The sequence below is a fragment of the Chelonia mydas genome, chromosome 1 (genome assembly GCF_015237465.2).
Source record: "Chelonia mydas isolate rCheMyd1 chromosome 1, rCheMyd1.pri.v2, whole genome shotgun sequence".
Taxonomy (NCBI): Eukaryota; Metazoa; Chordata; order Testudines; family Cheloniidae; genus Chelonia; species Chelonia mydas.
Window position 1 is genome coordinate 232,399,002 of NC_057849.1, and position 16,943 is coordinate 232,415,944.

Sequence of the window (16,943 nt, forward strand, 5' to 3'; positions counted from 1 at the left end):
CAGGGCAAGGGTGGGGCCAGGGGACACAAGTACCCACCGGCACTGGGGAAAGTTGGCACCTATGGTTCTCAGAGCACACTTACAAACTCGGGCCCCACACAAAAGATAGCTGCGTGGGTATATGTCTCCAGGATACTCAGTAGCCCAGTGATTGGGGAACTCAGGTGGGATGTAAGAGACCCAGGTTTGAATTCCCATTCTGCTTGACTTGAACACTGGTTTCCCACATTTCAGGGGAGTGCCCTAACCACTAGGGCTACTGGCTCTTATGGGGTGAGTTGCCCTCTTGTTCTCCATGAGAAAGGGCTGATCTGGCTTAGGTGCCTAACTCTAGGAGAGGGTTCACATCTGAGAATTTGGCATAGAGGGAGGCGCACACCTAAGGCCCAGATCAGTGTGGGTTAGGTGCTTAAATACCTTTGAGGATCTGGGCCTAAGCCCTGCAGCTTTCCTTTGCATTCAAGCTTGGCTAATTTAGGCAGTTTCCCACTCAGTTGGTTTCTGATAATCCCTTCTTTAGATGACTTCCTCTCCTTGTACAATGCATGGGGAGCTTGAGCACCTAACTCAGGGCAGAGGATTCCACTGGGCGGCAAGGCACCTATGAGCCTGGCATTGTAACACTGAACATTACAATATCTGTTTGAATCTAGCCCTTAGGCGTTTTTGACAATTTTACCCCCATTTTGTTCCTTACAACTCAAAACTCCACAGATCAGCATAAGTGAAAGGGAAATGCTGCCGTCCATGTAGGAATTAGCTTTTTGGAACTTTTTATTTTTTCTGTATAGCCATGACATGGAATGAGAAATAAAATCAGATTACGCTGCGTTTCACAAATTAGACGATAAAACCTTATAACAAAATGCAGCATAGGCCTGACCGGTTTGTACTAAACGTTACTGCTCATTCATTTGCTTCTTGTTGCATCCCCTTAGGGGGAGGGATAGCTCAGTGGTTTGAGCACTGGCCTGCTAAACCCAGGGTTGTAAATTCAATCCTTGAGGGGGCCATTTAGGGATCTGGGGCAAAAATTGGGGATTGGTCCTGCTTTGAGCAGAGGGTTGGACTTGATGACCTCCTGAGGTCCCTTCCAACCCTGGTATTCTATGATCCACCTCCTTCATCTCTGATGTCTGTTTAGTTCGTAAGCAAAGACCTTGGGTGAAATGCTGGCCCCAGTGAAGTCAATAGCAAAACTGACTTCAATAGAGCCAGGATTTTCCCTCTTGTCTCCTTGTTTCTCTACTAGCCTACTTTTGGAGCTGTATAAATAAATATTAACATAGCTTTTTGTTGGTTTGCTAATTCTCACATTTACTTGTATTTTGTAGACATTTTTTATACTGAACTACACTTAAACACGGGCATATTAATTCAGCCTTTTGACTAATTGACATTTTCAGAGTATTCTATCTAAATTTCTACTTACTAACCTGCACTACTACTTATCACTGTACTTTGGCTCTGAATGAAGAAAGCTTATAAGCACATGCTTAACTTTAAGCCTATGAGGCAAAGGAAATACCCCTCCTTAAAGTTAAATTCAGGGCTTATTTGAGTATACGGTACAGGGAAAGTCATGCATCCCACAGTCACGTAAACTGGTTGTGACCTGCAGTTGTAACCACAGTTGTGATCCCTTCAATATTTATAAAACTATATGCTTTCTAGTAATGGTCATTAACTGAATGATACAGTCACATAGAGCTGAAAGAAAAAAATCTTTTTAGATTAAAATCACTATAGTATGCTCTTTTTCCATATTGTCTCTTGACCCTGATCCTACCAGGTATAATATATGTTAGCCCATACAAAACCACATTGACTTCTGTTGGGCTCCAAGTGGGTAAAGGAATCTGCCTGAATATTGTAACAGGCAGGATCAGAGCCTTAAAATGTAAAGCAAAGTTTCTAAAACATAAAATTAGAAATTCTCACGCACTGTAAGCATTTTTTTTTTCAGACTAATGGTTGTTTTTCTGTATAAAGTATATTACTTACTATATCATAATATCTTCCTTCTCTTACAGGTACCATAAGATCATCAGGAATGGTTGGGCCAACACTTGGCTTTCTGCTCGGATCTTTCTGTGCTAATCTGTGGGTAGACGTTGGAGTGGTGGATCTGGGTAAGACACAGAGATGATTCACTGAATGATAATACTGAAATATCAGTGACTCAGATGTTCTGTATGTGTTCAGCAACTGCTTGTCAGTTAGCTCTCTCAGAAATGAGGGGCTTTCCAATGGGTGTTAGTGGTTCAATAGCTAACATTATTGTTTGGATTACATGTTAGATGGGAAGCTGGAAATGCAGTGATCTGCACAAATGAAAACTAAAATGGGGAGACTATGTTAAATGAACATTGAGGACCTCCAAAGAGCTGGTTCTGCTCCAGGTCAAGGAATGGGCAAAGCTTCATGTGGCGGATACTTTCATCATCTAAATCACTTTGCCTGTCTCTAATCCTGGGTAGAATTTTGGGTCCCATAAAGGGAGAATGTTGCATTTTTATGGCTTTTCTTGGAAAAGCATTGCACTGGCAGACTGCAGCAAGGAAGGGACATCAGGGAATGTAAGGGGCATGGTGGCCGCTGAATAAGTGACTAGTATTTCCTATTCTTGGGTGCTTGAGAATGATTCACCAATAAAATAGTTTTTAAATTTCTGTAGCAACTATGGCTAATCTTAAATGTTTAAATATTGGATACAAATGTTCTTATACAAGTTTAAATTGCTCTGTGTACTGAAATATATTATATGTCAGTTAATCAAGAAACAAAAACCTGGTGCTTAATTTGGAATCTCTCTCGCTCTCTTTTTAGAGAGTTTAACCATAAATCCTAAGGATGTTCGTTGGGTTGGCGCCTGGTGGCTTGGATTGGTGATATGTGGAGCGGTCAGTTTTCTGGCTTCATTGCCTTTCTGGTTCTTTCCTTACTCCTTACCAAAAGAAGGAGAAGAAAGAAATTTGAAGAAGCTGAGCGAATCATCTGTAACTATTCAAGAAGATCACTGTAAAATAGAATCCCCAAATCAACCACAGTTAAAATTCTCAGAAGCAGTAAAAGGTAAGAACATATTGGATGATCTATTTCACATTGGTGTCTTTCAAGTATTCATTGAGGGCTGCTTATATGTTTGTACAGTACTGACCACAATCAGGCTGGATCCCTGGATGTTACTGCAATGCAAATAGTAAATAATCATCATCATCCTATGTAGTGCTGGTATAACCCCCTGGTGAGAGTGTGTAACAGGTCCCCCTCTGTGCCACTCCACAGAAAATATGAGGTAGTAAACCCCCCTCACGACCACCATCACCATCTACAGACCTTTAGCAAAAGCTATAACAGCTCATTCATTTATGTGTCTCGGTGTGTTAGCCATCACACTGGCATGGCACGTTACATGCATAAACATAAGGTAAGAGGTATTGAGCAGGGAAGACAGTGTAGGAAAACCTGATTATGCATTAATGAGTCCTTCATTCTGCTAAAGTTACTCCCCTCTATTAATAAGATCAAAGTAAAAGAGGGAAATACCAAGCACAGTATTGCCAACACCTACAATTTTACTGCAAATCTCATGATATTCAGTGCTTTTCTTAAAGCCCCAGCTCTTGAAGTCACGTGATTATGGAACACTCTTATCTTTCTTTTTTTTTTTTTGAAGTAAGCTTTTAGCCCTCATGATTGAAGAGGAAAACTTGAAGATGCAAACCCTCAATGCTCACCTGAAGAAGAGCTCTGTGTAGCTCTAAAGCTTGTCTCTTTCACCAACAAAGATTGGTCCAATAAAAGATATTACCTCACACACCTCATCTCACAAAAAAAGGCAAATAAAATGAACCCCAAAATATTATTTAAAATATCATGATTTTTGGGACCCAACACATGAGTTTGAACACCTAGGGTTGGCAATACTTCAAATAACTTGCAACCACTGACATTATTATTAGTAGTAGTAGTAGTAGTCCAGTGCTAATTAGAGGCCCCAGTCAAGATTTGGACTAAGCACTGTACAAGCACATAAGTGACAGTCCTTGCCCCAAAGACTTTACAATCCAAGTAGGCCACTGACAGAATCAGGGTTATAAACCAGGTCTCTTGATTCCCAATCTAGCACACTATCCACTAGACTGCACCACCTCTTCATGTACTAGTATCTCTCTAAGTCAAGTATGAAAGAAGAGGAAAGTTCTCATGGTTATAAGGTTGCCCTTCGATAGTGTTTAGCATAATGGGGAGAAAAATAAATTAAACTTTCTAACACAGCCAGTAACTAAATCAGTGTCTGGTTCATCAGCTGAATAAGGACAAAGCTTTCCATATGGCTATTTCATATTTAGCAGAGAATAAGACACTCACCTTTCTTTTCCAGATTTCCTACCAACTTTGAAGAAACTTCTTGGGAACCCAGTCTTTCTGGTCTACTTGTCCCTCACTATTCTGCAGTACAATTCTATGGTTGGGTTGATAACTTTTGAGACAAAGTTTATGGAACAGCAATTTAATGTATCCGTGTCAAGAGCCATCTTTCTAATCGGTATGTGTCCCTCTTCTTTCCATCCTACAATGAAAAATTTTCATTTGTTACTTTATCTTCCATCTTAGGACCAAATCCTGGTCCCATTCATTTCCAAGAGAGTTCTGACACTCGCTTCAGTGGAATTGAATTGGGGCCTTAAATAAAACATGGATTCCTTTGTGGGTGGGGGTTAAATCTTAAATTGAGGATTATTATTTACCTACAGTATTTTTGAAATATATAGTTCTAGTGATCATTTTCCTGGGTTTCTTCATATAGTAAACTGGCTGATAATAAATCACAGACAATGCTTTTTTCTACTATTAATGGGATAATGTCATCTGAACCCTTTGGGATTTTAAGAATATTGAGGACTTGGATTCAGATTCCTGAATCTGAACCAATCCCTGCTGCTTTCATTATAGGTTGGATGAATCCAAACTGGAAGGGCCTTATTTCTGGTCCTGGTTTGGATGCATCCAAAGTCTCACAAAAGAAGAATAAAATCTCACAATAATAGCTTGTAAGATTTCTGAAGTTTGGGGTCAAAATTTCAGGAGGAGAGTTTGTGAGGTTTCAACATCATTGGACCTGAGCCCAAACCTTAGCCAGGATTCAGGCTCCAACCTACAAATGGAATCCCAGCTCAAGCTCAGTCCAAATCCAAACACTGTTTCCTTTCACCATCTCTGTTAGCACAATCTATGGCCAGACCTCAAAAGGTTTGGAGGCTCATATCAGCTGAGTAAGTGCCCACAAGGTGAGATTTTTATCTGAATTGTCCGAACTTCTAGCACCTGCAATCCTGTGCTGGAAATCACATACAAAAAGGCAAGGAATAGAATGAAAACAGTCTTTTTCTAATTGCAGGCATAGGGAGAAAATGAAGCATCAAGCAAAAATGAAACAGAACTTTATTGAACTTCAAAAGCTCAATCTGAAGAATAGGGCAAGGTCTGGATTAGTGTCTATTTCAGCTAACCTGAATTTCACATATTCATAGTTAAGAAACTAAAAGACACAAAATGCAAACCACAAACTAGCATCAGACTTTTATTTTAATAGGGTGCTGTTTCAATAAATGTAAACATCCTTCTGTTCCTTTTTGTTTGCAGGTGTGATACTTTTACCCATTACAATTCTGGGGATGTTTCTGGGAGGCTTTATCATTAAAAAGCTCAAGTTACACATAACTGGAATGGCAAAATTTGGATGTGCCACCTTTATAGCTGCATACCTGTTAAACCTCTTGTACTTCACATGTGATTGTGAGGTGCTCCAGGTGGCTGGTTTAACAGTCTCCTACTCTGGGTTTGTATTCTCTCTGGGTTTGTATTCTTGTCTTCATTGTTCAGAAACACACTTTCCATATCCTTTAATTCTTCTCATGATCGCTACGTTTCAAGACGGTCCCAAAGTAGAATGCTAGGGAGTAGTTCGGATCTGAATTTAGATCTAAACTCTGTGACCCAGGCCCTTGTTTGCATACTGTAATTTACTGGTATATAACTTTATACACAAATATACTATAACTATTTGTTTGTCTTAAAGTTTTAAAGTATAAAGTTTACTGTGTTTAGTTAAAGAGAAAAATAATGGGACCACATCCTCAGCTGATGTAAATCAGCTCAATTCTACGGAGGTCAGTGGAGCGACATTGATTTGTGCCAGCTTTGCTCATTGAGGCCTACTGACAGTGCACACTAGGGAGTGTTAGTAGTCAGAAGAAAAGGAGGACTTGTGGCACCTTAGACACTAACACATTTATTTGAGCATAAGCTTTTGTGAGCTACAGCTCACTTCATCGGATGCATTCAGTGGAAAATACAGTGGGGAGATGTATATACACAGAGAACATGAAACAATGGGTGTTACCATTCACACTGTAACGAGACTGATCAGGTAAGGTGAGCTATTACCAGCAGGAGAGCGGGGCGGGGGAGAAATCTTTTATAGTGATAATCAAGGTGGGCCATTTCCAGCAGTTGACAAGAACGTCTGAGGAACAGCCGGGGGCGGGGGAGGGGGGGGAAATAAACAAGGGGAAATAGTTTTACTTTGTGTAATGACCCATCCACTCCCAGTCTTTATTCAAGCCTAAGTTTATTGTAGCCAGTTTGCAAATTAATTCCAATTCAGCAGTCTCTCGTTGGAGTCTGTTTTTGAAGTTTTTTTGTTGAAGAATTGCAACTTTTAGGACCAAAGAGATTGAAGTGTCCTCCGACTGGTTTTTGAACGTTATAATTCTTGACGTCTGATTTGAGTCCATTTATTCTTTTACGTAGAGACTGTCCAGTTTGGCCAATGTACATGGCAGAGGGGCATTGCTGGCACATGATGACATATATCACATTGGTAGATGTGCAGGTGAACGAGCCTCTGATAGTGTGGCTGATGTGATTAGGCCCTGTGATGGTGTCCCCTGAATAGCTAAGTGGACACAGTTGGCAATGGTGAGTATTTGCTTCAGGTTGGGGGACACAGGTTGGGGGTCTTTGTGCAAATACTCACCAGCAACCACACACCACACAACAGAACCACTAACCCAGGAACCTATCCTTGCAACAAAGCCCGTTGCCAACTGTGTCCACATATCTATTCAGGGGACACCATCATAGGGCCTAATCACATCAGCCAACCCCCCACCCCCCACTGTTCCTCAGACGTTCTTGTCAACTGCTGGAAATGGCCCACCTTGATTATTACTACAAAAGGTTTCCCCTACCTGCCTCCCCCCCCCCCCCCCCCCCCCCGGCTCTCCTGCTGGTAATAGCTCACCTTAAATGATCACTCTCGTTACAGTGTGTATCGTAACACCCATTGTTTCATGTTCTCTGTGTATATAAATCTCCCCACTGTATTTTTCACTGAATGCATCCAATGAAGTGAGCTGTAGCTCATGAAAGCTTATGCTCAAATAAATTGGGTTAGTCTCTAAGGTGCCACAAGTCCTCCTTTTCTTTTTGTGGATACAGACTAACACGGCTGCTACTCTGAAACCTGTTAGTAGTCAGAGGAGATGCTTCAGGATACTTGGATGCTCAGTGTTAGAGATGTATTGAACTTGGTGGTGTTAATTTGCAAATGGCTCTGCAGACCTTGCTTCACTTTCAGCTCATGGGAATTTGTACACTCCAGATCAGATTCATCATTGCTTTGCACTTTGTATAGACATTTATCCCTGGGCATAGTGGATGCAAAGCACTATCATGGGCAGACATCAGTGGAGACATTGGAATTGGTAGCATTTTACACCCAATTTACAGAGGTGTAAATGTCTACCTAAGGTACATGGCAGTGGAGATTCAAACTCTCAGAATTTTGTGTTGAGTTCACAGTCTAATTCAAACAGACATTCAAAAGGAAAGAGAGTTGGGCAAATAACATAATTTTTGGTTCAGTGGCAGTTTCAAAAAGTTGGAAAAAATGCTTCAGGTCAGACTGAAAACCAACATTTTCATAAGTTTCAGTGAATTGAAAGTTAAAAAAAAATTGGGTCGAATGAAATGGTTTGTTTGGATTTTGGCCATTTAAAAATAAAATTAAAGGAAACTTTGAAATGAAAAGTTGATTCAAGCTGAAGAATTAAAATGTTTCGTTTGAAAAATGTCGAAACAAAATGTTTTCTTTTTTTTTCAGAATTTTTTTGTTTTTTTCCCTAACAAACAATTCAGCTAAATAAACGTGAATTAGGAGAAAGTTTCACTGTCACTGAATATGCATTTTTCCCCTCCCCCTCTCCCCCAAAAACATTTTGTGTGAAAAATTTCACCCTGCTCTACCCACTAGGCTTTGCCTGGTTTCCAGTCCAGGTTTAATCAAAACTCAGTCCATTTTTCTTGAAGCAGCCTATATTCACCTAAACGTTCCCAACCCTTTTGTCAAACCGGTCACCAATGTTCTCTGTAACCAGGCCAGCGTGACTTGGAGTTTAGTTACAAGAGGATCTCAGAGTTTTGTTCAGTGGAGACTACTGTGGCCAAGTTCAGTCCCTGGCAATCAGGCTGCCTGTTGAATTAGAGATGATGCCGGAGGATTAAAATGACTGATTTTGATTGCTCCCAAAATTGGGGGTACCCCAAAGATGAATAAGTAGGTCAAATAGCTTCTCCATACCCCAACAACTCACTACTGGGGGATTTCCCACGTCATGGGACCTTTCTGCTGAAGTGAAAAAGACCTTGTGATTCACAGATTATTTCAGCCGTCTCGGCACTCTGCAGCCACATTAATATTCTTAACTGTGAGATGAGCAATATCATAACTCAGGGGAAAACACAACTAAAATACTTTTTCATTCGAAAATTTTGGGGGTGGGTGGCTGATTGTTTTTCCTTCAATGGCATCGTTTTAAATTGGGAACCCAGGCCAAGCTTTTCAAAAGCGATTTGTGGTTTTGGGTGCCTGAATCTTTGGGTGTCTGATGTCAGACACCTTAAAAGCATCTGATTTTCAGAGGACGGATGCACAGCACTTTTGGAAAATGTGTTCATGCATCTCAAGTTGGACACCAAAACAAACCCAATCACTAGTCACGTATGAAAATCTTGGTTCTCGTCAGCAAGATCTTAAATTGGTCCCTCGATCTCACTTGCACCAGCATAAATCAGGAGTAACCCCACAGAGGTCAATGGTGTTATTTTGGGGTGAAACCAATGTGAGATCTGAATAAGGCAACAGGAGTCCAGCCTGACCAGTGTTGCAGGGTTGCTGCTGAGTAGAAGACTTCAGATGAGAGCAATACTCAGTGCTTGTCTACACTTAACACTACAGCAGCACAGCTGTGCCACTGCAGCTGCCCTGCTGGAGAGCTTTAGAGTCGACACTCCATTTGCTGAATGGAGGGATTCACCTATGGGCGTAACTAGGTTGATGGAAGAATTCTTGCATTGACCTAGCTCTGTCTACATAGGGACTTAGGTCAGTTTAACGACACTGGTCAGAGGTGTGGATTTTTCACACACCCCCTCCCCTCCCCGATTGATGTAGTTAAACCCACCTAAGTGTCTAGCGTAAACCAGGCCTCACACACATGTATCCAACAGACCAAGGAGCAGCATTGCTACTGCTACTCTGCCCAAACAACTGGAGCTGTAACAAGCATGTAGGGGTTTAGACCACTACTTCGCATTTGCAGGGGTAGTTGGACAATGTAGAGGGAGGAAGGATAGAGTTAGTCTGAAGGTGGCAGCGATTTCATGTGTGATTTCCCCCCCCCCGGGCTGAATCGTCCACTAAATCTATTAGCAATCCCATTTTGTGTCTGTTCATGTCATCCTTGTCACTGATGATCCCACCAAAGATAGCTAGTCAGACATGGCTTGCAATTTGAAGCTACAACCCAGCAAAATTCTTAACGGTTTATGATAAAACCAAGAGAACCTTGGCTTAGATCAATTTAGCTGACATTCTACATGCAATTACTATCTATCAGTTCTTCATGTTCCACTGAATGCAGGTTGCCAATGGAGACCGCTTTACTCCACCTCATTTCTCTGTGCTTGGTCATTCATGTGTTGTCTATGTTTATTTTTCTAATAAGGAATTGTTTTATTTGATCAGTTAAGATTCTACTTGTAATCTCTCCAGAGTAAAACAATCTTCCTTCCCAAAAAACAACTTAATTGCCAGCTGCAATTCTGACTGCAGCTGTGTATTAAATCAATGGGATCCTGTGTGTGGGGACAATGGAATCACTTATATGACAGCATGCTTTGCTGGGTGTAAATCATCGATTGGGACTGGAAAGAATATGGTAAGTAGGTCGATAGATATAAATTAAAAGAATGCAAATAATAATTATTTATATGGATGGATTTCTGTTGCTTATTTTATGCTTAATCAACCATGTAGAGATAGATACCCATTCTCTACCATTTTACCTCTGAACTAGTGAACAGAGAAAGCACAAAAGCATCCAGCTGGGAATTTCAAGGGAGCCTAAGGGCACTAAATGCCTCGCTCCACTTTCAGAGGAACCCAGGGGAGTCAGGCACCCAAATCCCATTGGAATTCAATAGCCTAGACTCACTTTTAGATTTACTTTGCTTTAAAGTTTTTTTTAAATTTAGAATTTGTTTTTTCTAAACAATGTTTTCTTACTCGGGAAAGTGACTGTAAAAATATATTTCTCAGGAAATCTGTTACTCAGATGTAGGTGGATAGAATGCTGAATACTTCAGTGACAAAAATAATTTTTTACTGCCTTTGTTCCTGTTAGCTCACAGGGGCAACACTGAGTAAGAGGATTCTGTAGAATTTTGTGCATTATTAGCAGAATTATTAGCTATATTCTAATCAGTCATACCGGCGCAAATACATAAAAGACAACGAATTTGCTCCAATGTTTATAATGGTTTAATCTGGCTTGCAGAATCTTTATTACTGAGGACAATATGTGAGATAGAAAGATCCTAGTTTAGGGTCTGACATTCATTTGCACTTAGGGATTGTCCACATGAGGAAGTTAAGGTATGATTCTAGATCAATTCAATTAAATTGGGCACAAAAAGATATGTACATTCTCCGTTTTAGTTCAGTTTAGTTTACATTAATTAGGAAGCAATTTAAAATAAACCAAACTAAGTAATATACAAAACTGAAATAAGAGTGTCTACGCAAGTGTTTGTATCAGTTTAAAAGGAATTTGAGATAAATATGCAACTTTCAAGTAAGAAGGCCCTTTTACATCACACTGGTACAGTTGGCATATATTGCCTCAGGTAAATAATGAAGTTTACATCTTGGAAAAATTGCATGTCTACATTAGCATTTACAAAGGAGCTTGCCAATTAAACCCAAGTTATCTATCAGTTAACTCAGATCACAATAAGGTCACAAACCTGAGTCCTACCTTTTATGAGTATGGTCAACATAGTTGTAAAATAAGCAATGTAAGGTTAAGTGCTTCAACTAAAATGTATGGCTAGGATTTTCAAAGTAGAGCAGGGAATTTAGCTCAGCATCACCATTGAAATTATATCCTTGTATTGTTCTGAAAATCTCAACTGGTAAATTGTTCTTGGAAGTAGTGAAAGTGGGAAGAAAACTTTGATAAACTCAACAGGGTTTCCATGACATCACCTAACAATGATCAAATATAAGGCAATACTTTCCAACATGGTAGCATCTAAATCCATATTCCTAGGCACCTAAATAAGAGTCCTGGGTTTCAGAAGTGTTGAGCACCCACAACTTCTACTGACTTCAATGGCCACCTACAATTGGGTGTCCACCCTGCTCAAGGTAGAGCAGGTTAAGTGAGGTCCATTAACCTGATAGGCTGCACCCAGGGAAAAACCAGGGATTGAAAAGTTAGTCTAGCTGAGAAGGAATAGATGGGGCTGGTAAAAGCCAGAAGCTGGCAGCAGAAAGGGGCTGCAAGGGAAGTAATCTGTAGTCACTGCCTGGGAGATGGGAGTGTGTTAAGTAATCTGCTGACACTCCCTGGGAGGAAGGAATTTGGATTGATAAACCCAGTCAGGGGACAGGCCAGAAGATAAGAGCAGAAAAGTAGGAAGGAGTCCAGGGGAAACAGCAACCGGATCTGGGTGTAAGCAGACCACAGTTGCTGGACATAGGGTCTCTGGACTGGAGCCTGGAGTATTGTGTGGGCCTGGGTTCCCCTACCAGTCACTGAGCAAAGTGGTTTAGATTGGGCAGTAGAGCCAAAGACTTCATGGGACAGTTGTTTAGGGGGGACTTTGATACCCAGGAAGGGGAAGGCTATCGTGACCTGGCTGGAGGGAGTACCCTGAGTCCCAAAAAGAGAGGGAAGGGCCATGGTGTGAGGAAAGGGGTGTCAAACCTGGAAGGAGCTAATCCCCTAAACAGCCAGGAGGAGGCTCCCTAGTGGTGAGTGAAACCTGTTACATCACCACACAGGCCACTTTTATTTAGGTCCCTAAATATAGATTTAGGTCCCCACATTTGAATATTTAGGCCCTTAGTAATCTATACTTATTTATGTACTTTAGATGGCCTCCAAATCTTATACATGAACAACCTTGAACTTGAATTTTAACCCATCTTTAAGCTAACCACAGAATTTCATACCCCAGTTCAGTAATAGCATGGCTGCCTAAACTGGATTCACAGCTGGTTTGTGTCACTGGAGCAATGCAAAGCAGCAGACGCATACAGGGTAAGCTGGCCCAAAGTCTGCAAAGCATTTAGGGGTCCGCTATTCCCATATGAAATACACTGTATTCTTAACTACCACCAAAGTCTAGATGCTTGGAAATCTATGAGTGCTCATGAAGTAAGTGAGTCATCTCATCTTTCTCTTTCAGGTGTTTCACAACTGCAGCTGTGTGCAAGTTGAAGGGCTTGAGAGTGGCAATTTCTCTGCAGTTCTGGGACAGTGCCAAAGAGAAAGCTGCACTAAAACATTTCCCTATTTTTTGGCACTACTGAGCACATGTGCACTTATTTTAGGTTTAGGAGGCACTCCTACATACATGATTATGTTTAGGTAAAATACTTTACCTTAACCTTGACCATAAAGTTTTGGGCAAACAGAAACAAAGTATTAATGTACCATTCTGTCACTTCATTTCTGCTTTGAAGAATGAAATTCTAATCTCAGAGAGGCAGTGGGTGTTTCTGCACTTCCTACAAAACCCATCCCTGTGCAAAGGGCCAGCAAAAGGCCAAGCCATCATTTGTCTCTCTTAAACTGTATTTGGGACTTATGTGATGGATTGGATTGGCCTTGTTCTGACAACCCTCTCCACTTAATTATGGATGGGGGGCAGGGAGAAGGAAGGGGAGATTATTCAGTAGTCAGAGCAATGGATTCCTTTCTGACTCTGTGCATGACCTTAGCAAAGTCACTTAATTTCTCTGTACCCAAGTTAAGCCATTTGTAAAATGGATATAATACCTACTTCACATAGAGTTTTCTGAGAAAGAACTCACCTTTATAAAGTGGTTTACATAAGGCAAAGTGCTGTGCATCTGAGATTAGAATCTCTGGTCTGTATTGCTCTTTTACAGTTATATTTGTGGTTTTCGGTGTACTTGATTTACTTCAGTACACACCCTGAAATATCAGATCTCCTGTTTTATCTAAAATTGGAACTAAATGAATAGTTCCAGCACCAATGAAAATTGACTGGTATAAAAAACAAAACAAAAAACTCAATTACCACTGCCCTTTAAACATAAAAGTAAAACTAAAACTGTTTGCCTTACTTACCAAAGTCTGTTTTTGTTCATTCATAAACATAGATTATAATCTTAAATTATCGGTGCACAGCACCACTTATTGCTGCTTCATTTGTATTGATTTTCAATGCAGCAGTTCTCACTACCTGTGTGGATTAGAATCTGTTACAGCTAAACTGCTGTAATTATGATGTATTCCACTGGCTCCCCATTCGTTTTAGGAACCAGTTTGAAACTGCCTTCTGTTCTCTGTTGACTTGCTTTAATTCACCTGATGGATTGGTTATGATGTCACTGCCTAGAAAGGTATGTTTTTACACTGAGATAGCTAATTCAAACTAATTATCTCACTGTTAAATCCTAGTGGAGCTGAGGCACAGGTAGGTTTTCCCTTGATGTAGCTGTGATAGTTCATGGCAACTGCACCTGTATTCCCTCAGCATGGTCCAACCAGGGTACTCATTCTAGGCTTCCAGCTCCTCAGCTGTCACCTATCTTGGGCAGAAACCCATGTCTCTCTCCTGTCTGACTGGAATTCTTCAAGACTGCACAGTTCCCTTTCTAAACTGAGTTTCTCAGCAAGCCAGACTGCCTAAACAGGCTGGCATTTGTTTTTTGCTTTCTCCTCAGAGGTTATCAACAGTTGTAATTGCCTACAGTTATTGGTTGCCTCACAGCTCTTTCTAAGAGAGCACATTTATTCTTAAGGTGAAAGCATTACAGAGAAAACATATTTAAAACAATAAAAAAACCCCTACATGCTAATCACCTTACTAGAGATCACCCCCAACTCCAACAAGGGCTCTGGTAGATGGTCAGTTCTTCAAATCCCACCAAGGCATTTTTGTGTGGTTACAAGTTAATAACAGCTTTAGCTCACCACCTTGAATAGTGCAGCCTTCCTTTTATACTTCTTGAGCCTTTGATCTTGTCCTCAAATAACACGTGGTGAGCAGACAATGGTTCTCTCCTCGAGGCATAGCTTCAAAAGGTTGTGTCCGGAATTGAGAATTTGCATTCAGTTCCCACCAGGGATTTCCTAGGAAATGCTCTTAACTTTGTTTATCCCAAAAGTTTCTTCTTGTCTGCCACATTGTTTAAACTATCTCTTTGAAGCTCATAACTGTTTCCAGCTTTTACACTGGCCAAATCTCCCCATTAGAGAAGTTACATAAAATCCCACCATAACACATAAACTTTGCATTTAATACAAGGGACTCCAAAGAAACTTAAGCCTAATGCAAGAAGATTTTTCAAGGATGTTACAGGAAATTGCCCTATCTATCACACTAGCTAACTGAGGTCAGCCCTCCCCCACCTGTGATTTACTGTGACTAGCTACATCGAGTTAGTTATTTCACTGTTAAAATACATCTTTTATGGAAATGTTCCTGTGAAGAGTGTTGCACGTACAAGCTAGGGTAAAAAGTTATTGGCAGGACAGCAGGACCCAGTCATTTGCATGCTACACAGTCATTAAATTACTTTTGCCTAGTAGCAAGAGGAAGGCAAAAGGCAGCAGTATGTAATCAAGAGCCTCATTTGCATGTTGAAGATCACATTGAAGCCCATGTCTCCTCACACACATCCAGGCCTTTCACCATCTGAGAGTAAAGGATCTGGCCCTTAAAGGGTGTGAGATTTAATACTTTTGAGTGCAGAAGACTTGATACTTAAACTTACTTGGGCCTAACTCCCAGTTACACTAAAGCCATCTTACACTGCTTGGGTAAACACCACCGTAAGGCCACTGCACCAATATAGTTAAAGTGGTACACCCTTCCCCTTCCAGTATGGATGCTTCCCATACAGGAAAAGGAATAAGCAATACTGGTGTAAGGCACCTTCATACCTGTATAACTGTGTCTGCACCAAGAGGTGCACCAGTATAACTTCATTGGTAAAAATAATCACATAACCCTAACTGACATTTGTAACACTACAAAAACTGTAGGCAGACCAGGCCTTAGTGTAAATGAGAATTGGTCCCATTTATTTCTACAGTTGTGCTGGCATGCAACTCTGTTGTACTCATGGCTCCATGCCCGGTTAGAATTAAAGGCTTTGTGTCTATTCCCTTCCTTACTTCTTCCAATTTGTATCAGCCCACAATCTTGCCACTTTCAGCTGTGATGTTCACCACAATTACAGTCATCTCAAATGGCCTTTCTGTGTCTGCCTCAGCAACTTTCCAGCCTCTTTCAAATGTCATCTGAAATGCTCTCTCCATGCCCTTGCTATGCCTCAGGCCCTGAGATAGTAACACCTTTACGTTTGTGAGTGTTAACTTTAACTGCATGAGTTGTCCCATTGAGGAGGACTCAGGGCTAAGTGTCTGGCCGGATCAGGTCCTTAATAGTATTATGATAGAATGTTTACTTTTCTTTCCTCATATGATGTCTTCACATATATTTTTACACCATACACCTGATTGTCTGAAAGCCTGCTCCTACACCTATGTAGATCAATGAGTGCAGAAGCAGCATCTTAAATGAAACCTTTGAGGAGTGTTTTCCATTACAGCTTGTATGCAATTTGCTATGTAAAATAAAGTTGTGTGGCACTTGTTACAATGGAGCATATATGGACATGCTCAGTGTAGAGGCTGGCAAAACTGTACTATCTTAAGTGCTCTTCCCATGAATATAAAATTAATGTGATCGCCTACTTTTTAGATCTGTTTCACCAGACTTGAAATCATTTGCGGTTGGCATTGACGCCTTGTGTGGAAGGATACTAGGTAAAATTTTTGTTTTTTTCCTATTCTTCTTTATTCCTCTTAGGATTTAAATAGAACACAATAGAGATGGACCTGAGATGACTTGGTGTAATGTCCTCGTTCTATGTCAGAACCAAAAAAACCAAACAAACCCCCAAACCCTTCCAAAAATTTGATTTTCTGAAATTTGTAGAGTGTATTGAATATGTTCCACCTCAATATGCTTCATAGGTATGTTCTAGCACATGAATATGTAATATATTTGTCTAGTTAAACAATCTATGTAATGAAAGAGTCAGGGAAAAGGAGGGGATTGAACTGCAGAGGTTTTTTTTTTATTCATGTAGGCAGGCACCTGAGGATTATGATTTGGTGTTTCAGACTTTAAAATGGGATAAGATTACCCAGCTCCTTTAGGGCTGCATCTCCAAGTACTCTCTCTCCTACAACCACCATTGGGCACATCCCCACAGCTTCCACATGCTCTGTCGCCCTCCTCCTCCCCCTTACTGTCACAAAGAT

The 16,943-nt window shown here is 40.7% G+C and overlaps 1 protein-coding gene across 2 annotated transcripts in view; it reads left to right on the plus strand.

Moving 5' to 3' along the window:
• LOC102938147 (solute carrier organic anion transporter family member 1C1) overlaps positions 1-16,943 on the plus strand; it is a 45,155-nt gene that overhangs the window by 21,947 nt on the left and 6,265 nt on the right. For both annotated transcript variants that reach the window (XM_007071183.3, XM_043538918.1), the window contains 7 exons: positions 2,034-2,132; positions 2,830-3,075; positions 4,388-4,552; positions 5,650-5,845; positions 10,124-10,289; positions 12,826-13,007; positions 16,378-16,442. In XM_007071183.3, coding sequence (XP_007071245.1) covers positions 2,034-2,132; positions 2,830-3,075; positions 4,388-4,552; positions 5,650-5,845; positions 10,124-10,289; positions 12,826-13,007; positions 16,378-16,442 — 1,119 coding nt within the window. The remainder of the gene's footprint in view (positions 1-2,033; positions 2,133-2,829; positions 3,076-4,387; positions 4,553-5,649; positions 5,846-10,123; positions 10,290-12,825; positions 13,008-16,377; positions 16,443-16,943) is intronic.